The 23,886-nt window shown below is 39.0% G+C and overlaps 1 protein-coding gene across 1 annotated transcript in view; it reads right to left on the bottom strand.

Annotated features, from left to right (window-relative positions):
* Positions 1 to 9,365, bottom strand: part of LOC146655500 (uncharacterized) — a 16,060-nt gene extending 6,695 nt beyond the window's left edge. The window contains exons 1-3 of the mRNA XM_085428219.1: positions 8,537 to 9,365; positions 6,431 to 6,588; positions 1,749 to 1,929 (exon numbers count right to left, since the gene is read on the bottom strand). Of these exons, the coding sequence (XP_085284345.1) occupies positions 1,749 to 1,929; positions 6,431 to 6,588; positions 8,537 to 9,287 (1,090 nt within the window). The 5' untranslated portion in view covers positions 9,288 to 9,365. The remainder of the gene's footprint in view (positions 1 to 1,748; positions 1,930 to 6,430; positions 6,589 to 8,536) is intronic.
* Positions 9,366 to 23,886: the final 14,521 nt, after the last annotated feature.

A 23,886-nucleotide genomic window follows, 5' to 3' on the forward strand; every position in this document is an offset into this window, starting at 1 on the left:
AAACTGTTCACAGCATTGTGCAAACTGGGGAAATACAGTAAATCAAACATTTTACAGCAAACATAAACTCACTTAGACAGTAAACCTCACTCCAGTGGTTATGAAACAAAAAAACAAAACTGAAAAACAGACACTGCTGCATATCAATCATTGATATCTAGACGCTCCCGTCTGTCTGCCCACATATTTGCATCAACATCACAGCGAATGTCAGCTCTATCGATGCATCGGGGAAAGTATCTTCTGGAGTGTCAACTCCACTCTCTGCAGGACTCTGCTGTGATGTCATCACAAGCTGCATCCATAGCTGCTAGCAGGGTCATTTGGGTATGTGGATGCCTGTCATATACCTTCCACCTCCAGAAAGAGAAAAACTCCTCAATTGGATTTAGGAATGGAGTGTAAGGAGGAAGAAACTCCATAAGTATCCTGTCGTGTGCTGCAAACCACTGCCCGACTACAGCAGAGTGATGGAAGCTAACATTATCCCAAACCACTACATACATTGTCCGATTGTCACCAGGATCATCCCTTTCATTTTGTGGGATTAGGTCCCTATAAAGAGCGTCCAGAAAAGCCAACCGGTGTTGTGTATTGTATGCACCAATACGAGGAATATGGGTGTGAACGCCATTTTCTGAGATTGCTGCACACATTGAAATATTTCCTCCTCGTTGGCCTGGGACATCAATGGTGGCTATTTCTCCAATGTGATTTCGTTCACGCCTTTTGCAAGATTGAATCCCGCTTCGTCAAGATATACAAACGTGTGCAGGGGTTTCATGGAAACTCCTTAAAAATAGGGTTTTCAAAATGGGTGTACAAAGTGTTTGACAAGATGTTCAACAATTTTGAGTGCACTGACACAAGCAATGAAATGAAGACTATTAGTTGTGAGGACAATGACTATTCAGCCGGTACAAGTATGAATAATTGTGACATTCATGATAAAAGAAAGGAGATAGTGATGAATAGGAAGTCAAACGTGACCATTCTTTAGATATTTGTACTCACTCAACTGCTTCATGTCCAAAGGCATTTGCCTTTGGACGCAGTGAACGTGAAACCGCCACAGGGTTGTGCCAAAACGACTACATGTTGTGGTGGTTGAACTAACTGTTGTGCAATGTTTAATTCTGTTGTGAGAAATGCACCAAAGCGACTGAGAAAAACTGTAAAGGGAATAAAATGTAATGTCCTCCCCTTTGTTTCAGTCCACCCCAGTTTAGATAGGTTAAAAAGAATTATTGGAGAAACAATTCACAGTTCCTCAAAATGCTAGAAAAATTCAATATGGTATGGCTACGAGCTTCTTATTTAATTATTTCTCACTCTGTGTGTTGGAGGCTGCAGTGTCTCCAGAAAACTACACTGACTGGAGGAGCTTTCATCGTAGTGCTTCATGGGTTTGATGAATGTTTCTGTCTCTGTAGAAGTGACAGAAGAGATGGGATACATGGTAAAAGATCAATGTAGGAGATGAGGGCCTGCTGTGGACTGAATCCTATCTGATCTGCAGTAGCTACACTGTGGATTGCCTGCTGTTGTTGCAAGAGCTCCTGCCTTACTTTTACTTCCACAACCTCCAGGATCTTTCACTGTGACTTAGAGCTCCTGATGTGCTGCTGTCATTTTACAGCAGAATCAAATCATTCAGATTGGTGGGCCAATAAGTATGTGACATTATATTCTACTAAGTGGCTTACTTCTGCTCCAGGTTTCGACCTGAGTTATTCAGCTGTGCTTACCGCTAAGTGGATCTGGTGTGGTGCAGTTCCTCTTTTGCTTGACACGATTTTCCCTAAGGCCCTGCACCAGGTCTGGATTGGAGTCCTGCAGTGATTTCCTTATCCTAGCCCTCTGCTCCAACCTCCTCAGTCGACCCTGAGATCGGCTGATGAAGTCTGGTCTGAAGAGCTCCAAAGCCTCCTGGGGTTGGGTGGGGAATATATATACAGTAAGCTGCTTGTTTGTGGGAAGAATAGAGTACAACTCATATACACTAATCCTGTGGAAAGAGAAAGAAAATCTTCACTGGGTTGAAATCTATTTTGAAAACATCTCTAATCTACATCTTAACCTTGGAAAATCCTCTTCACAGCCTTGTAATGGCTAGGAGGTGGAGGCAACATGGAAATATTATGCTTAGCTTTAGTGGAGATAAAGGTAGAAGAGCCTTGCTCACAGGGGGAAGCGGAATCCTTTAAAAAGCTTCACAGAACTCATTGGATCTTTACCCATCACAGCAACAAGATAAAACTACAAAAATGCTTTCAAATAGCAAAAAGAAAAAAGGGAAACTGGAATTATTAGTTTTTTTCTTTTTTCTCCTGAATTTGTTGAACCCATGTGCCAAAATATGTGAAATGTAAAGATGTGGGACCATAAGCACAAAGCTGGGGGTAGTATAACGAGGATTTAATTTCGGCCAAAAACAGAATGGTAAATGGTAAACGACAAAAGAGTAAGTAAACTGATGTAAGGAATCAAAGAAAACCAATCTTCAAACTAAAACAGGAAATAAAAGACAAATACTAAGCGTCTCATGTAAGACATGATGGAGAGGGCAGTACAGGCACGATCAGAAATTAGAGAGAGATGGATGAGAGACAGGGAAAACACTGAAATGCAAAAATAAATAAATAAATATACAAGAAACAAAGCACTGGATTGCAAACAATAAATATTATGAGTAGGAATCATAAAGTAAGACAGCAACAGACCCAGATATAATACAGAAAGCAAAACATAAAGCTGAAAGATATATAAAAAAAAAAAATCTAAAGTTTTCAGAGAAACTCAAGGACCAGGACTGAGGACCGTCCTCATCAAGTTTTTTGAATTTAGGATCTTAATGAACACATTTGAGTTTAACTTTTTGTTCCTTTATTATTCTAAACGTGAGTTTGATTGCTTGTGATGTGGCTGAGTCTTTGTTTTCTGTTTTGTGATCCTGTGTCTGGGTTCATGTATTCATTGTTATCCTGGTACGCTGACACTTTTAGTTTTTCTGTATTATGTGAACTCTGGTCTGTATGGAGAAATGGATTCCTGCTTTTTCATTACTATTCTAGTATCTTAAAGTTTCACTTGGGTATCTTTGTGTTTATGGAGTTTGAATGCCTGTTAAAATGATTTACAGTCTTAGTTTTGGGTTGTGAATCCTCAGTCAACTTTAGTTTCTCAGCCGAGCTGATTATTTTTCACGAGTGTAGTTCCCTTAGTGTTTTCTGTTTCTTTCCAATCCATCTCATTTTATTGTGTTCTCCAAAAGTTAGGTTATTCGTGTCTTGGTGTTGTCTTCTTTTAATTGTTTGTTAATTTACTGTTTTATTCTGATAGGTGGCTTCCTCCGTTGATTAGAGTTTTACTTCCTGTCTCTTTATTGTCCTGATTGCATTTGCCTACATCTCATTTCTCTTCTGTTTCTCATCCCCAGCCTGTTTTCTGTGTATAAATAGCCCTGCCCCATCCTTTGTTGGAGTGTCTGTTTTACTTTCTTGCTTCCCTTGAGTAGGTCTCTGTGTTTCAGTTTCAGAGGTAGACTTGATAATAAAGCTTGCTTTTACTCTGCTTTGTGTTTGAGTCTGCAAGTGGGTCCACGTTTGACCTAAAATGTAAAAATGAGAAAAACAGCTAAAGTAATAAAAAGAAAATCTCTCAAATTACCCATTGAGATGATGCAGCTGTTGTACAGATGTTCATTTCAACAGGAAAACAAATTAACGCTCTCTGTGTGGGAAAGCTTAACTGAGCAGTGTACATATGTAAAACTTGACTAATGAGGATTTTAAAGGTTACACATGGCACATATACTGCCCTCTTCCATCTTATGTGGTAGCATTGTGACAATACCAAACTGCTTTTTGTAGTATTTTCTTCCCTCCAAAACAACCTTTGTATTATTGGTCGTGGTTCTGTGCCGTGTAGAATAATTATTTGTGAATTTCTATCCACAGTAGCTTCACTCACCTTCAACATTTTTCTTTAACTTTGATGGATCAAAAGGAGTGGGAAGAGAAGAAATTTGGAAGTCAATTTGCCACTGGAGGGTCTGGTCTGTTTTTTTTTCTTTCCTTGAAATTATATTTAATAATATCTTACACAGCTGAAAGAGTGCCTGAAATCATTTAAGTAAAAACACCTACAACACCCTTCAAATAACAAAAAAAAAACAAAAAAACAAAACAAAACAAAAACTGGGTCACTGTGTAAAAAATAAATAAAACAAAATGCAATGCCTTTCAACCAATTTGAAACCCTAAATTTAATTGAAAATGAACAAACATAACATACCAATTACTGAGGCAAAAAATTGTTTTTTTTATGACTTATGTGCTTATTATGAATTTGATGCCAAATTTTGGAAAACTTGTGTAAAAACGTAATTTACAAAGTCCTGAAATTTGATTTAGTACAAAAACACAATTTTGCATTTGAGAAACAAAGTCAACAAGGCAAAAACTGAGTTTAAATGTCAACAATAAAGTCAAACACTTGAAAATAAAGATCTATCTACACTGAAAAAAAGGGATTGGCCAGCTCTTGGATTTACGTAAGCATCTCGCGTGTATTTAACACAATTGCTTACAAAAAGTAAGTCAATAATATAGCAATGTTAAATCCCGCTGCACTGCATGGGTTTCAGTCTCGCGCTCTTTGGATCATGGTTTCAGGAAGGCATCCATCTCAGTCAAGTCGAGCAGCCACCTCTACTTTTTTTGGTATACCAAAAAAAGTAAATTGGGTGGTTGTTACATTAAAAAAAGTCTAACTTGTAATTTGAACACAATAATTTCATGTTTCTATGAACGTAATTAAATCATGAAAGATCTGTATGAAATTCAACAACTTAATTTGTTCTTGTTGAGCATGCTATTGCTATTTATTGTGGATTAACAAGGGCAAAAAAAAAATTCTGCATCAAATACAGGAAATCATAGCTTTCCTGCATTTCGTAGATTGTTGGCATGCTGGTTAGTGCTGTTGCTTCACAGTAAGAAGGTCCTGGGTTCAAATCCACATTCTGGCTAGTTTGAGGTGGTTTCTCTCTGGGTATTCTGGTTTCCTCCCACAGTTAAAAGTCATGCAGTTATTAGAGTTAGGGTTAACTGGTGATTCTAAATTACCCGTGAATGTAAGTGTAAATGGGCAGCATGGTGGTTAGCACTGTTGCCTCACAGCAAGAAGGTCCTGAGTTCAATTCCACCATCAGGCTGGGGTCTTTCTGTGTGGAGTTTGCATGTTCTCCCCGTGTTTGCGTGGGTTCTCTCCGGGTACTCCGGCTTCCTCCCACCGTCCAAAGACATGCAGCTTGTGGGGATAGGTTAATTGGATAATCCAAATTGCCACTAGGTGTGAATGTGAGTGTGAATGGTTGTCTGTCCCTATGTGTTAGCCCTGCGACAGACTGGCGACCTGTCCAGGGTGTACCCCGCCTTTCGCCCTATGACAGCTGGGATAGGCTCCGCGACCCTAAAAAGGATAAGCGGAAGCAGATGGATGAATGTAAGTGTAAATGGTTGTTTGTTTCTATGTGATAGACTGGTGAGCTGTCCAGGGTGTACCCTGCCTCGTAACCTATCACTTCAGGGTTATTTCCCAGCCCTCCTGCAACCAGGATAAAGATAGGAGGATCGTAGTTGTTGTAGACCCATTCAAGTTTTATGGTAACTTGAACATTATGTAATATGAAGACAACATGTAGTATTTAAGTGTACAAGTAGTATTGGGGTAAAAGTTATTGAATAGTGTTGAAATAAAATGACAAAATTGTGAAGGATTAAAATATTCCAAGAGCTCAACTTACTTCATTTGAACATGTTTTAATCGCGTTTTATGAACACAAAATGCACAGGTTTACTGAATATGAAAAAGTTGTGCTGATTTAACTCAGTTGTTTAAGTTTCTGCCAAAGCAAAACATTTGTGTGCAACCAATGTCCACTATTGAATCAAGTAAATCCAACATGCCCCTTTTTTTTTAAAAGATAGCTAGCTAGCTAGCTAGCTAGATAGATAGATAGATAGATGCATATATTGGACCATGTTTTTCTATAGCCTTATGTAGATACAAGATCTCTTTAAATTTGTAGAAGTACTGATGCATATGTGCAAAAAAGCATTAAGTACTATTAACTGGTTACAATTCTGTCATTTATGCTATAGGAAAATTTGACCCCTCTGGCCATTTGTGGCATTGCAACAACAAACAGCTCTTGCAGCCAACAAAGCATTTTTCTGGGTATTACCAAAAATAGATATCTATGAGACTGTTGTTCTTAAACATTTCTGTTATGATGTGGGACTCCATGGAGGTTTCATTTCAATATAACCTCCCAAATAAAGGTCAATATTAACTCTGAAGGAGCTTTCTTAAAACAAACAAACAAATAAACAAACAAAAAACAGTATAGAAAAATGGCTCATACTTGAAGGCTGAGAGTCTTGGGAGTGCCTTCTAGAGTCTTCAGTGGGGAATCATAATAACAGGTCTTATCCAAAGTAGGAACTCTTTCAGTTTTCTGTGGAGCAGTCATCCTTTTGCCCTTTGCAGGTCTCTCTTGCTTGCTCCATGTTTCGGAAACCACTTGACGGACACAGAAAAAAGTGAAATTTAATTTGGCGAGTCTTGTCAATCAAAACCAAAATAAATTTCAAAGAGCAAGATGATTTTCCCCATTTCACAAGCAAAAATAATTTGAAGTTGTGTTTGTGTTAAGCGGTATCTTTTGCAGTTTGTTCCAGTTAATTTCTTTCCGTCACTGTAATAAAGATTTCACAGTATGCTTAAGCTCCAGCTAAACTTTTATAATTTGCAAAGGGATACACACACACACACACACACACACACACACACACACACACACACACACACACACACACACACACACACACACACACACACACACACACACACACACACACATAGATAGAAAAACCCAGAGGGAACACGAGTGTGGCCCATGAATAATGTAAAAGATGGCAGCACATCCATCCACCACCCATAGCCCCATTCCTGTAGCTTTTGTAGAATATATATCTCCACTGAATACCCTGCCATAAGCGTATGGCATGTATATAGAGCACTATTACAAAGTAGCGTCACCGGTCAAACTATTTCTATAGGAGGTAGCTTTCCCTCTTGGCTTCACTATAAATTCCAGTGAAAAGGAAATCATCCATTAACAGCCTTTCATCTTACATCAAGTGAAAAATATAAAATGAGTACAAAGAACAGTCACTTAGAACGTAAAACAGTGATAAAGTAAAAACCAGAGGAATTTCACCAAGGAGATGATTATTTGTCTAGGACCTCAAATGTCAGTCCTATAGGCCTTCTGGGCTCCTGCCTATAAGCAAGTGAGGCCTTTTAGTCAGTTTTAGAAGTGCAGATATGTTGGTTTTTATACCTTTGTACGCATCCTGTTTAACTGCTTCCCCATTTTTTCTGTCTTAAACTAAGATATAAACTTCATATTTAGGGATTTATTCAAACATTGCACAGATAAGACTACCTCTAAGCAGGAAAACAGTCAAAGTGTGTGTTTTAAGATGGCGCTTGAAGTGAAATAGTTGGTCTCCTACACCAAAAGACCAAATTTTGCATTTAATAATAGACCATGTTGTAGTGTGACACTGAAAATCTCACATGTGCTGAACAACTCACATGTGTTGTTTTGGGGCTGATTTGTTGTCTTAATTGCCATTTTCTAAAACAGGAAATTCCTCTGTGGCATAAACACAATTACATTTTTTAAAAAAAATAATCCTTTCATAAAATCTTGTCCTGACTTCTTAAGAGATTGGAAGATTCTTAAACACCCCCCCCCCCCCCCAGTTTATTTTAAGTCTATTCCCATACGGAAAAGAAATAGTAAAAACTTATATGTGATTACTCATGAAAGTGGCCACTTTCATGAGTAAATCATATAAGGCTTACATGATTTACTCATGAAAGTGGCCACTTTCGCATTACTTTCATACATTGTTTTAGTAAGTATCCAAAACATACAAGTTTCATTATATAATTTTTCAAGGGATCTTATATCTGTTTTCACTCTTATATGCTTTTCATACAAGTTTCACACAAGACAGATACAAACTTTATAAGATTTATATATATCTTTTCCATATGGGTTGTTAAGATATGCAGCAGCAAAGTGTGTGAAAAGTAAAAGGAGGATGAAAGAAAGTGTTTGCACTTTAATAAAACTTGCAGTTGAGCTGAGTGTGTGCTTGTATCAGCTGGGATTTATTTAAACAATGTGAAGGTACAGTAGGATAAGTGTGGTAGGTGTGTGTGAGTCTATTATCCATGCATGAAGTATAAATCAAAAGGTGACAGGCAGAGTGAAAAAATGAGACTTTCTACCCTCCAAGACCACATTTAGATTACTTTCACACCTACAGAATAATGCGATCTTATCTACAGCAGCTTTAGAATATATATAAGGCAGTCAAAGGAGTATACAGATCAGTTGGCATGGCCACTTTAAATGTTTTAGACTTGTGAATCAAGGTGATGAAATTCATACCTGAGCCAGTTTCGAAAGTGTGCTGCCTGTGCCTGAAATTTCTCCATGCAGAGAAGCTAGCCTCATCTGCATTCCCCTTCTGTGTGCCAGTCTTTGTGTTTGAGGGACCTGGCCCTCTGAATGACAATAATCCCAAAGTATTACTGAGGCAGTGCGTGTCTGAATCCTCATTCTTGCTGTTAACACCACAAGCGGGTGGTGTTCGGTTGAACCTGTAGCCCCTGTGCTTTGATAGAGGGCCTCTGCAGCGACCCGAAGAGCTCTCTCGGCCATTACGTTGGTTGCTGTCCAACATGGCTGCTCTGGATTTCGCATATCCCTCATTTCTTTTGGCTGGTTTGCTATCTTTAGAGGATCTGTGGCAGGACGAGGTACCAAGGCGAATTGACAATGTAGACCTACACAAAGCTGGTTTACATGCTCCTTTCCCCTGTAGTTCCACAAGGGAAATACAAAGTGGCTTGTCCAAAAACACAAAGGATCTAGTGCACCTCAGAGGCACCTCGTGATAAATACAAGATCGGTAAGAAGGCTGTGAGGAGAACAGGTTCTTTACTGAGCCACCAATCACTTCCTGCTTTCTGTCTTCCTCTGTATAGCTCAGTCTGCAGTGCACAAGTTGTACTTTCTTCTTTCCGGGATCTTTCACTGCCAATCCATCAGCTGGTGAGTAGGCCCGTCTGAAGTCACTTGGCATCAGGTAGCCAGGATTTGGTCTGCACACGTTCAGTTGGGAAACTGAGACTCTCATGGTGGGTTTAGATTGGGCTCTTCTCCCAAAGGTTTCTGCCACTTCTGGAGGAGTTGCTAACTTCACAGGTTGTGTTGGCGTGGATATCTTGGAGACTTAAAGTGATGGTAGGACCTTAAAGGGCTGCAGTGAAGAAGGAAGAAAATGTCTCTGTGGACTCTTTACAACCACCTCTGGGGGTATCTTCAGTCCAAAACAAGGTGGAAAGTTCACTGAAGATATCCAGTAACTGCTGCCTGAGAATAGACCGTCTCTGCTGTTGCTCTAAGAGACACTCACCTCACACTTGCCTCTTACCCCCACCACACACCCAGCAACAGGACATTTCTGTGCAGTGAAGCGGTGATATCCGTATTTGAGGGCTATGAAAAGACAGAGAAAAGAAAAATGTCTTGTATCAGAGTTGTGCTCCAAGTCTTCATTTAATACCCCTGCAAACCAAGAGGTTCTGTAGTTGAAATGAAACAAAGAAAGACTGCAAATACAAAGATATGAACTGCTGTAATGTGACAGGGCAGACTTATCATCTGCTCTCCTGTGCTACTTGTTTCTTTATCTGTTGCTGTTTCCATGACAATGTGCAACTTGATGGACAGCATGTGGGGACAAATTATCCATGACATTTAAAATGAACAATCCAGTTGGTCCTTTGAAAAACAAAGATCAGAGCCTTCCCTGTTTCTATTTCAAACTTCACCTAAAAAAAGAAAATCAAAGATCGAACAGGACAGTTTCCTACTGTCGCTGTAAGGATACTTTACCGGTTAATATTTTTTTTCTTCTGATCGTCTTTGAAGGGCAAACTATGAAACATCTTCCCCAAACATCCCTTGAGTTGACTCACATCCTCGAGAGCTAAATATCAGGAGACGTTTGCACAAATATAATTTGGATTAATGAATGACATTTCCTCTTGCTTGAATGTTATTATAAACCAATATTAAAGAAAACTTTAAACATAATTTAATTAGATTTAGAGATTCCTTTTTAATCCTCAATTTAAATGCTTTTTGTTGAGAATTAAATGTTAAGATTTGATTTTCCACTTACATCTTAAAGTACAAAATACCACAAGTACACAGTGAAAGATCGCACTGTGCAGTAGCGAGCTCACCGATATTTGCAGTCACATCGGTCTAGGTCACAAGACCTCAAATAAGTATAACAAGAGCTGTTCATTGATGTTAACTGTCAGTAAGTTTGGAAATCTCCAGCTGTGGAAACCTGCTGACATCGACCAGCTGTCTTATAATTCTTTCATCTGTCAGCTCAGTACAGAGAAAACATTAGCGCACTGCGGTTTCTGATTTTGGCTGCACACACCACGTATGACTTAAAAGAGAAGTCCACTTCAAAGGCACACTCCTCAACATAAAATGCAATTATCAGACTTACCCACTCATCACAAAAGTACACCTATCCTGTCACAGAAAATGGTAGTTCCGTTAACACTTCAATATCACATTATTCACTCCACTTTATCATGCCATCATTTATTCCACGCTCGGAGCCATGCTTATTCCCACCTAACAGCATCCAAAAGAAAAATCTCTCTCTCTTGCTTTCTGCTTTCCAGCTCAGCTGACGATGACTCTCCTAACATAGCTATCGGCCTGCTTGGCTGGCACTTTTTGGATAATGTCTTGACACCGTACAATAACCTAAATGTTTTGTCCTATTGTTTCAGAAGGCAAAGAAAAAGGCTTTATCAACTCATTTTATTCACCACTGAGCATAGTTCAGTTTTTTAATCATGATACCCAAAGTGCACTGCTCTCTAAACAAAGCCCAATGTAGTTATTACAGTCAATAAAACTGAGATTATTATGAATGGAGGCGTAATTTACTCAAGCACACAGAGCATTCTTTCAGTGTTATACAATGCTACAGTGAGACCTTGCAAATATAAGTCTCGCTGTTGGCCCGTTCAGATGTTTGCATGAATTGTACAGAGCATATTATACAAGGGAAGTAATTATGTTTACTGTGTGTGCTCCACTTTGAGGTGAATCACTTGGGAACTGAATGCAGGCCCGAACAACAACGCTGAAATAGAAATTAATACATACATGGTTTCAGCCCATTTTCCCTTTGATTTATTTTCTCCTTAGCCAACAAGTGTAATTGAAATTATTTGAATATGCAGTGTTTGTTAAAAACAAGATATTTAAGAATTCAGATCATCAGGTGACTTTTTTGACAATAAACATGGTAACATGAATTTAAAAAAACCGAAATGACCAAAAGCTTGAATCTCTTTTAATGGACCAGACCCTTTAGGGGTGCCAGAATTTACTGATATTCGTGATGACTGATATGTTAAAGATATAGAAATATAGATATCATGTTTACATTTTGTAAATTATCAAATACTTCAATTATTCAACTACTCATTAATGCAAATATCTAATCTGTCAATCACCCTCCAGTTCACTGAATTTAGGCACAAGACAAGAATCGACTGATGCTGAAGTTCAAATGGGAAAGAAAAGTGATTTAAGTGACTTTGAATGTGACGTTGCTGTTGCCATGTTTCAGCAGATCTGAGAATTTCGGAAACACCTGATCTCCTGGGATACACAATACAACAATCTTTACCGTTTACAGAGAAAAGACCAAAAAAGAGAAAATACCCAATAATAGGCAGTTCTCTGGGCTTTGTTGATGCCAGATGCCATAAGAGTATGGGCAGACTGGTTTGAACTGATAGGAAGGCAACAGTAACTCAAATAACCAATGAAATAACCATGAAATCTATTCATATTAATGTACAGAACTCACCTGCTTGCTGCTACTACTGCACATTCACCCAGTGTATATACTATATGTATATGTATATATATATATATATGTATATATATATATATATATAATGTTCTTCCTCTACACCCCCCCCAATTTTTGCACATGTCGAGGAGCATGTCAGGCTACATTTCACTGTGTGTTATACTTGTATAACTATGCATGTGACAAATAAAGAACCTTGAACCTTGAACCTTGAATGATATGCAGAACAACATCTCTGAACTACTGACAAACCTTGACACAGATATGCTACAGCAGTAGAAAGACATAGCAGATGCTGCTCATGCCAGTAAGAACGGGAAACTGGGGCTACAGTTCACCAAGGCTCACCAAACTTGGACAAAGGATTTTGGACAATTTCTCCTGCAACGTTTAGATTGGTAGAGTTAGCATTTGATGGAAAACAGTGGGAAAGCATGGATCCATTCTACTTTGTATCAGTGGTTGAGGATGGTGGTGGTGCGGTGGTGTGGGGAGTATGTCTTTGGCACACTTTTGGACCCTTTAGAACCAAGTGAGCATCATTTAAACACCACAGCCTACCTGAGTATTGTTGATGATCATATCCATCCCTTTGTGACCTCAGTTCACCCATCCAACCCTACCAACAAGAAAATGCAGTAAGTTCAGATAATCTCAAACTGCTTTCCTGAACAGGACAATGATTTCATTGTCATTGTAGTCAAATGACCTCCGCAGTCACCAGGTCTCGCTCTAATAGGACACCTTTGGAATTTGGATGAATGGCAGATTCACATGTTTATAGTATTTTAGTACAGGCTAGAGTTTCTCACACTTGTATTTTATGTATAATTTAATTGCCAAGAAGAATGTAAAATATATAAATGACTGATATCATTAGCATGTTACCCCTACTTCATACTTTTTCTAACAGCTAGCACAAGCGGCTGAAAAGGCTCCAGAGGAGCACTGCTTACTCCTGCGTCAGAAATGAGTGCCCCACTCTTTTTGATTTGTTTTATGTAGGTTTCAAAAAATGAAATTAACTAAGGTTAATGAAGAATTGAAAGAAAGACACACTGTTGGTCTGCCATGTCTTACTCTAGAAGCCAGTCTTGTTCTTTAAAAGTAACCATTATGCACCAACCAGTCAGTCTGTGAGAGATTGGAAGAAAATATGCAAGCTGCATAGCAAGGTGTGCATGGAAGACAGAGTGACAACACACAGACAGTGAACAGGGTTTGAACTTGGCAGATGTGAATATTTGCTTATTGTTGCATGCATGGAAACCAGTGATTGAGTAAACCTTTGTGTTCCTGACAGTGCCAGGAACACAGAGGGAGGCAGTGGGACCTACAGCTGGTTAGGAAGCAGACAGGCTGTGCAGAACTGTGGGCATATGAGAGATAAACCCATCAGCACAGCCAGTGTTGAAACGAAGCTTACTGAGAGAGCTCCGAGAGACAAAATACTGGTATGTGTGGTTATTAGCATAGGTCGTTTCTGTCATGAACTAGTGTTATTACCCCGGCCCTCCACTTTATGCATGCAGTGTCTTTAATTTCTCTGCAAGCTTGACTTACAATGCAAAACAAAGCAAAGAACCCAGCTATTTTCCACTCTCTGTTAAATTATTAGTTAAATTATTGTTCGAGCACACATTCAATATTGATCAATGTGTCACGGATTATGAGGAAAAACATACACGTTGCATTCATGCGTGCTCCTCATTATGAGCTGTGGCAGTGGCATACTTGTTCCTGGATTAGTGGAATTATTTCGAAGTGAGTCAAGCATGCTGTAATAGTCCTGACTGTGGGACACTGGAATGTGGTCACATGGACAGTAATTAGTTCAAAATCACAATATCAAAACATGCCACTGGCCTCAGGAGTTTTTTTTAATGGAAATTAAAACCCAAAAAGCCTCCCAAAAAACATTTTGAAGATTAGTTTTCCAGAAAGTCTGTTCGGTTTGGGTAGATTGTATAACTCCTATGACCACATCGTTTATCATAATATATTTTCCATAAGGGTAACAATTATTGACCTAACATTTACTTTAAATCGAAAAACATTTTTTAAACAAAATTTCATCAGTCTGAAATCTCCCGTCCAACCACATTGTGGAGTCTTCTTACCTTATAAAGAAGAGTATCTGTGTTAAAGAGGTGACTGTCCAATCTTTCCTTGGAAAAGATATAACCCCTTTTTCAGCAGTGGCCACTGTGTGAGCTGTCCTGCACTCACCCAGGAGTATAACAGATCTGTGTAGTCATCAGGTAGCTGAGGGTGCTCTGTGGTATTTTCTCAAGCTGTATTGGAAACTCCTCTCAGCTGACAGGGGCTCAAGGAGAAAAGAAAAACCAATCAACTAAGTCAATATGTTTATAAAAATTAGCCAGTGAGCTTAAGCTAGCCAAATGAGAGTGAACAGCCGATTACACTGTGCAAACAAAAAAGAAGTCCTTGGTAGAAGTTTAACCACAATGGCTCTGGTGGACACACTTCACTGAATTTTAATATTTCCCAGTTACTTCTCTACAAACGCCTCTGGTTTAGTTGTGCTGGTTAAAAAATAACCCCCAGGGATTTATGAAGCTCCCAGCACTCCTTTAGGCCCTGTTTGAGTGGAGTCCTTCAGACAGACAACTCAGGATGTCCTTTCCTCTTCCTCTGTCCCCAGAGCCCAGGCTCAGGTAGCAGAACAGGTGACTGGCTCTCAGGTTTCAGGACATGCATAATAGCTCCCTAATGCACAAGTTATTAATGGAGTTAGAAGCTCTCCTCAGCTCCCACAGTTCAGTTTACTGATGCAGCAAAGACAAAAAAAATATATAGGAAAAAGTACAGCTGTTTGCACCCAGTTTTACTCTTTCCAGTGCTTGCTCACACCAACATGTTTTCCCAAAGCTGCTTTGAAAAGACAAATACATCTTCTCGGAATAGGCCGACCAGGACATAGACGAAAGAACAGAGCGAGTAAAGGCAAAACTATAAATAAATGTCTAGATTCAGTACAGCGCTGAAAGTGCTGAATATTCACCTTATTGTTTCTCCCTTATATGAAACCCAGCCAAAATAGGTTGGCATTAAAATCACACTAAAATGCAATAAGTTTACACTTTCTCCATGATAAATTACCCAGTTACTCAACTAATACAGAAAAAACATCGAGGAATATTTCACTATTGTCACTGCTCATGACCCACTGGTTATACTGATACATGCGCTGAATGAAGCACAGTCGTGATCAATGGCTCATGTCTCCAGCGATTAATCAGAGCCATATGGTGCTACTGTATTAAATAGGTGTAAATACACAGCGATCATTTTAAAGTCATTCCGTGAAGAGGCTTTTTGGGGTTTTTTTCCGCTGGCCTAGCAAAAGGCCAGAAACAATAAAAGCAAGGCCACACACAGAATTAGGGGACAAAGAGTTGTTTATTGAATCCAAATCGGCAAATTATTAAACATAAGTACAAGGAGAAACCGGTACTGTTTGCGGTGAATGGGAAAGGGCAGTTATGGTGTGCTTGTGTTTTGTACTTTGCTTCAGATAACACACAGAATCAGGTAGGCTGGGGAGGATGCAGTTAGCTCTGCAAGAAAGGTGCGGATGGCCCAGTAGGGGACCCCTTCACGCTCTACAGGCCCAGCCCAGATGTTGCAGGTTCGAGTAAATGTCAGCCTATTTGTTGAAGCACACTTAAAGGTAGCAAAGAAAGAGTAGCTCAATACTTTTTCATCTGCAAATTGCTTAAAAGATTGTTTCATAGTGATTTGTCAGTTAAGTAAAAAAAGAGTAACCTCAGTCCATTCTTCTTAAAAGCATCCTGGCATCCTTGTTCCTAGTTTTATTTCTTCCTGTCTAAAATTTTGAAATCAGTGTTCCTGTTTAAACGCTCTGAGAAGGAACCTGGAAATAACTGTGAAATAGCTTTTACACACCACGTCTCAGGATATGTGCAGGGGAGTCTATTCTGCACTAATCCTATTAAAATTCTCTTGTAGTACAGTACGTTCACCCTAAGTCTTCCAGCCATGTCACTTTTCATTTGATTGTCACCAAGCTTCGTGGGGATTTGTACAATCAATACTGGGCTCTAACACAATGCCATGTTCATTAGACAAACTCTGAGCAGATTATTTTCTCACTTACCCGAAGAACTCCTTCGCCTACATCAGAAACACCATTGATATATTGTACTAAAGCCATCTTCAGCCCCAGAAGAACAATTCTAATCTCAATCTCTCACACACACGCACACACACACACACACACACGCACACGCACGCACACAAATCCCTTGAAAACTCCAGCTTCATCAGATCACAGAAGATCGTCTTTTTATCAGTGGAATAATGCCCTTCATTTTCGTCATCATGGCTTTTGCCTCTAGATTTGCCGCTTAAGTATTTCCACATCTTGAGATGGTTAGACCAGTGTAGCTGTAGCACTATCTGCACTTACTGTGTTGTATGCAATTAATAATTCATACTGCCTACTTTATAGGAATAGTAAATTTGGCAGTATATCGAATTTTCACAGTTCTATTTGTGCACAATGGTGAAACGTAGGAGCATCATCCTAACACAATGACCACTATCAGTTTTTGTCAGCATCCACATTAAATGAAAAATTTCATTTAACCGATAGCCTGTTTCCCCAAAGCTTATTTTGCTGAGGTTATTCATCAGAAATAGTGCACAGAGCAGCTGTTATCAGGTTGTGCAAACAAATTAAATCTTGTATGTGGTCTTAAAAAAGGGAAAAAAGGTGCTGTTCTGGTGCCTGCTGGGCTTGTTTTTAAGTGTCAGTTCTTTCTTTAGGTACTTTCTTTACGATTTTTGGCCATTTTATTAGGCTGTACCACGTTATCTGCTGACAAATAAGAATGCAAGCTGATTTTTTCATGGATTTTTATCATAATTATGGTATGTCATCCATTCTTGCTTCTCAAAGGATTTTCATTAGGAACGGGGCAGGAGGGTGAGCAGATGTGGTTTTCTCCAATTTTTGCATCAGTTTTAAACTCCATAAAATGCTGCCTCTGAACTTAATCCAGCCAGAGATTATGTCTGCCAGTCACATATCTGGGAAAAAAATGAAACACAATTAGTCATCCTGAATATTCAAATGTATTATAAGTCTTATTCTTTGTAAAACTGCTTAATTTTGTCGATAAACGTCGATAAACACAAATGATCAGGAAGGATTGGGAAAGCGTTTGTCTGGAGACAAAATGTGTCTTGATTTTCTGATTAAACCTGAAGAGGAAGCAGCTGTGAACTTCATTTCACAATACTTTGCCTGATTTTGCAATTATGCCTGAATAAATGCAGTGTTGGACAGAGCAGCATTAGTCCATGTTGGGATTAAGGAATTGTGAGAAGTGCTTGAAGTAATGAAGCGTCAAAGACAAAAATCTCAAGTTTTCATCAGATGAAAATTGCCAATTAAATAATAACAAAAGATAATTTTATGTGAGACTTCACATGATGAAATGATTACTTACTGTAAAAAACGAAGAGTACTGCTTCATAAAGCACCAGGTAGAGAAGAGATAGAAGTCCCTGCCAAATGTTTTTACTTAACAATTCACCTCATGAAATGTAGCTGACATTATTAAGGCTTTTTAACACATCCGATTTACACAGACGAAGAAAGAAAAAAAATCAGCACATCTATAATGAAAAGAGTAGGTACCCATGATTCCATATTAAGGACTTTGATGTCTGATTTGCTTGTTCACAGACTGAACAAAAGGCTTAATGTGCAAGTTTCAGTTAAACATCAGTTGCAAATGAACTTAAATGCCTCTCAGATGTATCCTGGATGGCACACCAAGCCAACATCCCCTTTCATAGTGAACCACTGTTTACTTTGAATTAGAATAGTGGCTTTGCTTTATTTCTAAATCAGCATAATTCAATCAAGAGTTACTAATTCTATATTTCTAGTTCCCGTTTCTCTTACTTACTGCTTTATTTGACGATTCTTTTTCATTGTGCTTCAGTTTCTGTCATTTCTCATGAATTTCATGTGCCACTTGTCTTCTGTCACCTCAGTACTCAGCTGTTGTTCACCTTTCAGCTGCCTGTTTTTGTTTCTTCTTGTGGTCAAGCATTGGAGCTGAATTCAAGTTTGTGTTCCTTATGTTTTGTCTCTAGTTTGATCTTCTCCTTGTGTAACTGTATTTTATTGCGTTTCAATTTGCCTTCCCAATGTAAGATTTTTTCTTTAGTTTTATGGACCTTTCCTATATTGTTTGCTTTACGTTTTGACCTCCTGTGTATGCATTCCAGACTGAACAATTTTATTTTTATTTTTTTCTTTCACTTAGGTCCACTCTTTACATGTCTTAATAATAAGTATGTGTGCTGAATGTGTTGTATTTAGCACGAAGAGCTGCAGAAGAATATCATTCAAGACTAGATTTTGTTGTTGTTAATGATTAGCAGAAAGTGTCACCATTGCTAAATCACAATGAACTATATTGCATGACCACAAAGAATGACTTCTGGAACAGTTGTGTTTGGAAAGGCAAGGACAAAGTGAAGATGTTTGTCCATAATGCACAGCACCATGCAAAAAACACAACAGATCAACATGAATGTTAAGCATGGTGGTGGAGGGGTAATGATTTGGGTTTGTTTTGCAGCCATACCTGGGCACCTTGCAGTCATTGAGTTGACCATAAACTCCTCTGAATACCAAAGAATTCTGGAGTCAAAAGGGAGGCAGTCTATCTGATAGCTGTAGCTTAGATGAAATTGGGTCATGCAACAACACAATCATCCCAAGCACATCAGCAAATCTACATCAGAATGGTTGAAAAAGAAAAGAATCAAGGAGTTGCAATGGTCCAATCAAAGACTGAAGTGGTGTAGTGGGGCCTTCAGACTACTATGCTTAAAGCAATGCCTGCAAGCCAGAACTGAAGCAACACTACAAAGAAGAGAGGGTTAAAATTCCTCAACAATGATGTGAGAGACTGAAGAAGTCATAAAGTGATTATTTCAAGTTATTGCTGATAAAGGTGAGTCTCTAAGGTACTGAATCATGGGGTGTATGTGATTTTTCACAGGACTAGTTAGAGTCTGGTGAAAACTCTTTTTCTCATGGCTGCAGTACTTCAGGAAGTCTACAGCTACTCGGCTGCTAAAACGATACTTTCCTTGTTCTTGACATCTTTTACGCTTATTATTTGACTCCTTCCCATAAACGGGGTGAAAACAGTAGGGGTCTGATGTTAGATGAGTAAGCCACAGAGGGCATGTGAGCGTTTAATGGCGGTCCAAGGGTGCGCTATATCCACTGTATAAGTGCTCTTCATATCAGGACTGAAACCAGTTTAGGACAAAATCAATTAATGCTGACCAGACTGTTTTGCTGTTATGGCTGATTGCAGCAGCCTCCACTGCAAATAATATTGTTCCACAGTTAGTGCTCATTTTATTGTCTTCCATGATGAGCTCAGTCTCTGCGCTATGATGTGGTTCAGCTGAAGAATATAACCTGATCAATTTTATTTATTTATTTATTTATGCATGTGCAGTATTTGTACAGTTGGAATGTCACATGCTTTTTCCAAGGCAATGCACTCTTTCAATATGATTTTTTTTAAAATCATACTGTTATAATACGTGGAGTTTTCATTATGGTGGCTGTTTATGTATAATATTTACATTTGTGTGTGTGTGCGTGTGTATGTAAGTGTGTGTGTGTGTTAAGAAAAAACCCCATATCAAAGTTGGAAATTTCAAAGACTCTAGCGCATCATACATGCACTTTGACCCATGGCTGTATGAGATGAGTTACTTTAGACACACATTTTGCTTCAGTCCACTTTTCCTTGAAAACACGTTTAAACAAGTTATATCAGCTCTATAGTTGGTAGATGACTACTGGGAATTATGTAGCAACATCTACAGTTATTTGAAGAGGCACTGAAGATAAAGGAAAAAGTAGTAGTTTTGTAATTTTGTAGCACTATACTGCTGAATCACAGCATAACTATGCACTTTATTATTATCGCTAATTGTTAGCTTCTTTTTATAGGTTTGGTACTACTATATATATATATATATATATATATATATATATATATATATATATATATATATATATATATATTAGGGGTGCAACGATATTCATATCGATATTGAACCGTTCGATACAGTGCTTTCGGTTCGGTACGCATATGTATCGAACAATACAACATTTGTAATTTATTTTATCAACTTTCCTTCTGACGATGCTGTCTTTGTTGAGCGCTCAGTGAATCTGCGTTCGACTACTCTGCCTAGGCTGCACTGTCGAGCGCAGATCCACTGAGCGCTCAACACAGACAGCATAGTCAGAAGGAAGAGCGCAGGGCACCTCCCCCACCCTCATTCAGATCTGGCGTTTGGAATTATTTTGGTTTTCATGTGACGTATGACCCTGAAGGTAAGCGAGTCATGGACTAAAGTAAAACAGTATGTTGGATGTGCCATGCAATGCTCAATTACATTGGTGGGAACTAGTGTGTTAGCGCAGTTAGCTCGTTAACGTGTTGGCCGTCTAGCCCCATGCACGGGGCGATCGGCGGTAGCTCGTTAACGGAGATTTGCCGTGTTGTGGCGTTAAGGTCATTTCAACGAGATCAACCTGAAAGCACTAGTGGGAACACAACGAATATGACTGCACATTTTCGCCGACATCATCCTAGTGCAAAGACAAAAACAACAAGCATGCTACTAACTTTAGCCGAGTCATTTAGACAGCTGTTAGCACATGATTCTCCTTATGCTGCTGAGAATATAGCCCAGAAGAAGCGGATAGTATAGCTTTTATTTTGGAAAGAGCCATTTCTCTGTAATAAACTCTCTTTTCCAAAGATGCATGATTCCTCAATCAGATACAGGGCTTGCAATATCGCTAGCCTGACGTCCTGGGGCTAGCGATTTTTTCAGTCGGGCTACCAAAATCTATCTCTTCCCTGCCCGTCGGGCTATTGTAGGAAGGAAAAATATATGTCAATGCTTTTGCATTCTTTCAGAAATGTAGCTGGGTAATTATGTCATTGGCATCGGTGAGCCACTGTCAATATGTGACATATTGAAATCGCGTTTGAATTTGCGCTTGTTTTTTTGCTTTCACTTTGCAATCGTGCGAACTGTGTATAGAGAGCGACAGCACTGATCTGTGAGTGATGATAATTTGCGCACCAATTCCTCTGACATCGTCTTATTAATCGTTAGCTTACTATGCAAACATGACAAGTGAAATCTCCCGCAGCAAGCTTAAACATGTGAGAGGTTGATCGCGCAGAGAATCGCTGAGCTTATGTGAGTCCGTGTGTAAAAGCAGCAGGATTTATATTTGACTACGATGACCTGGATGACTGAGAACCTTCACAGACAGATATATATTTTAGTTCTGCTGAGCCAAATAAGACAGGTCAGGGTGAAGAAGTGACAGCCAAAGAAAAGCTTACCACAAAACGGAAAAGTTATGACAAATCAGACTATAAGGCAAAAAGAAAGTGCAGCTTTATGGTTTCATGGACAAAATAATTTCTGTGGCTGCAATATGACGAGCTAAATAACCAGGGCTGCACATAAGTGGTCCGCAGGTGCGCATTCGCTGTCAAAATAAAAAACGCGCACAAGGGTTAGGGTTAAATTTAAAAACTGTACTTTTGAGTTAAAATATATATTTATAATTTTAATAAATGACAAATTAAAAAGGCATGAACATTTTTTTTGTATCGAAAAAATATCAAACCGTGACACGAAAGTATCGAACCGAACCGAACCGTGAATTTTGTGTATCGTTGCACCCCTAATATATATATATATATATAAATTAATATTAGGGGTGCAACAATACACAAAATTCACGGTTCGGTTCGATACTTTGGTGTCATGGTTCGATATTTTTTCGATACAAAAAAAATGTTCATGCCTTTTTAATTTGTCATTTATTAAATTTTCACGGCACATTCCGCACCACATCTCTGTGCGTTCATCATTTGTTTGAAGCCAGCTCACCTCCTGCAACTACTTTTCCGAGAATACGTGCTTCTTTTGTGGTTCGGACTCCTTCTGACATTTCTTTGGAGGTGGAGGAACATCACAGTAATTGCTTAAAGGAGCTTCTTCGACATCTTTAAGAGTTCTAAACAAATGTCTGTCCTCCTCCTGAAAATCTTACGTATGCAAACACGCGTTGCAACTTCATATCTTGTGCCCGTTTTTTATTTTGACAGCGAATGGCGAACAGTGTTAATTGTATTTATGCGCCCTGCTACAGACAGATGGAGTAGAGACCATCTGTCCAAATCCTGCCTAACTTCCTCAACAAGTGGGTCGAAATTAAGCTTGAAAAGAGCATGAAATTGACTTGTAATTTTAACCCCTAAATAATAATAATGCATTGGATTTATATAGCGCTTTTCAAGGAACCCAAAGCGCTTTACAATACCACTATTCATTCACTCTCACATTCATACACTGGTGGAGGCAAGCTACAGTTGTAGCCACAGCTGCCCTGGGGCAGACTGACAGAAGCGAGGCTGCCATATCGCGCCATCGGCCCCTCTGGCCAACACCAGTAGGCAAGTAGGGTAAAGTGTCTTGCCCAGGGACACAACGACCAGGACAGAGAGCCCAGGGATCGAACCGGCGACCTTCCGGTTACAGATGCGATTCCCAACCCCCTGAGCCACGGTCAGGGGGTATGTGAAGTTGTCCGATACAACTTGAAAAGGCAGTGCTGTGCACTGATATTTCTGTGCAGCAGCATTCAGGGGGAACAGTTCACTCTTAGCGAGATTCAGCTTATAGCCAGAAACAAGGCTAAACTGTTCAAGTATTGAGAGCACCAAAGGAAATGAGGATGCTGGTTCTGAGATATAAAGAAGCAAATCATCTGCGTATAAGGACCCTTTGTTCTATACCATTTCTAGTAACCCCGGTGATACCTGGGTTTGATCTCAGCGATATGGCCAGGGGCTCAATTGCAATTGCAAAGAGCAACGGTGACATGGGACAGCCCTGCCTAGTCCCCCTAAACAGAGGAAAAAAGTCAGAACATGTGCCATTTGTTTTGACAGCGGCAAGCGGGGAAGTATAAAGAAGTTTCAACCAGAGATGATTATTTTACCAAAGCCGAATTTATCCAAAACATAAAAAAGGTAGTCAGAAGGAAAGTTGATAAAATAAATTAAAAATGTATTTTGTATTGTTCGATACATATGCGTACCGAACCGCAGAGGTGGGACCAAGTCATTGTTTTGCAAGTCTCAAGTAAGTCTCAAGTCTTTATCCTCAAGTCAAGTCTCAAGTAATGTCAGGCAAGTCAGAGTCGAGTCTCAAGTCACTGGTGTAAAAGTCCGAGTAAAGTCACAAGTCTGAAATTTTGAATTTCAAGTCCTTTCGAGTCTTTAAAAAAAAACGAAAAAAAGCATGTTGCAGTTATATGCTAAATGTAAATATTAGACCATGTAATTTTTAAATCTGTGTTTTTCTCAACACATGACAAAATAGTGAACGTAGAAAATATACACAAATTGTGAAATTGCACCTCTTTAAAATGCAGCTCAATTAAACCTAGCTCCTAGAATAATTTTCACCGACAGTTCTGAGATAAGCTGCATGTTATTCTTGGATGCGGTTGTAGGACCGGCTTTAAAATCGCATGACAAAAATATCATACACATTAAAAAAAACTGCATCACCAACGTAGCCTGGACAACATTTGCTAGTTAGATGAAGTCAACTATCTCATCTTAGCATATTTATATGCATATTTATAATTATACGGTTCTTGGAGTGAGTGCAC

The sequence above is a fragment of the Rhamphochromis longiceps genome, linkage group LG13 (assembly GCF_057381845.1).
Source record: "Rhamphochromis longiceps isolate RC_006_pf linkage group LG13, R_longiceps_female_GT1.1, whole genome shotgun sequence".
In the NCBI taxonomy this organism is placed as follows: Eukaryota; Metazoa; Chordata; class Actinopteri; order Cichliformes; family Cichlidae; genus Rhamphochromis; species Rhamphochromis longiceps.